Raw genomic sequence first — 1,078 nt, 5'->3', positions numbered from 1 at the left:
ATTCCTGTCCCTGAGGATGGAATTTTAAGCAGAAAAAATAGTTCAGACATACAAATAGGACAGGGAAGCACTATCATGTGATGTACTGCTCTCATGCAACTTGCTGGAGCAACACTTTCCTGCACCCATCACTACTGTGCACGTTTTAAGCAGCTGAACTTATGTGCTTTTGCCATAGCACCTTGTAACAAGCCAAGGAACAAGTGCTGAAGTTGTACATGTGGTGTAGGAATCTCAGAAGATTGACTGTTATAGAGCTTCTCCCCTTTTCCCCAAAGAGGAAAGGCCTTTGACAGATCTCTTCAGAGGTTTACTAATATGTATGGCTCTCCATTCTCCAAATTCATGTTTCAAACTAGCGCATCACCAATATGTCTGCTTAAAACTTCACCAAAACTAGCTGCCCTTCCTTGTGCAACACCACACACTGCCTTTAGGGCAGAGGATAACAACCAAGATGCCAAAGAGGAAATCAAAGATACCACATCAGAAATAATCAGAACAATTCTACAGAAATCTTCTCAATAACAGTATAGAATGAAACATGAAGGCATTCTTTTTCCCGCAGCCAGAACATATAAAATAAGCAGATGGTGCATTTTATCAGTTTTAGGACAGTTATTAATCCAGACAGTGCTTTCTTCTCCAGTTTGCTACACAATACCAATCTGGCTATAAATACTTAAGAGACCAAAATTTGGCTGGCTGGCTGCATTGGTGCCAGCTAATAGCCCTGTCAATTCTACAGGCTTTGCTGCTATCATCAGGGAACATCTCATGCAACTTAGTTTTCTGGTCAAGATTTGAAAGTTTATTTTGTTTTATTTGCCTGGGACTTGAGTGTCTCCTAAAAGAAGCCCAAAAGCCTTCAGAAGCATCTTCATTATCAACAGCTTACCACTTGAAGCAACAAAAACTGCAGTACTGTTCCTGAATCGCAGACACTAGAAGTTCAGTTCAGTGTGATTACCTGGGCCAGCTCTGTGACTGTATCTGCATCCACAGTGGACATATCCACATAACACTTCCCTGGGCGAATCCCCTGCAACACTCCACTCGGACCAAGTACCAGCTGTGG

The 1,078-nt window shown here is 42.1% G+C and overlaps 1 protein-coding gene across 1 annotated transcript in view; it reads right to left on the bottom strand.

Moving 5' to 3' along the window:
- Positions 1–1,078, bottom strand: part of GLYR1 (glyoxylate reductase 1 homolog (Arabidopsis)) — a gene marked incomplete at its 5' end in the record, with an annotated part of 24,667 nt that overhangs the window by 2,234 nt on the left and 21,355 nt on the right. Inside the window, one exon of the mRNA XM_010189124.1 lies at positions 971–1,072. Within this exon, the coding sequence (XP_010187426.1) occupies positions 971–1,072 (102 nt within the window). The remainder of the gene's footprint in view (positions 1–970; positions 1,073–1,078) is intronic.

This window comes from Mesitornis unicolor, unplaced genomic scaffold (genome assembly GCF_000695765.1).
Source record: "Mesitornis unicolor isolate BGI_N332 unplaced genomic scaffold, ASM69576v1 scaffold10197, whole genome shotgun sequence".
Taxonomy (NCBI): domain Eukaryota; kingdom Metazoa; phylum Chordata; class Aves; order Mesitornithiformes; family Mesitornithidae; genus Mesitornis; species Mesitornis unicolor.
Note: the sequence above shows the minus strand (reverse complement) of the source record. Positions and strands in the feature narration are given on the sequence as shown.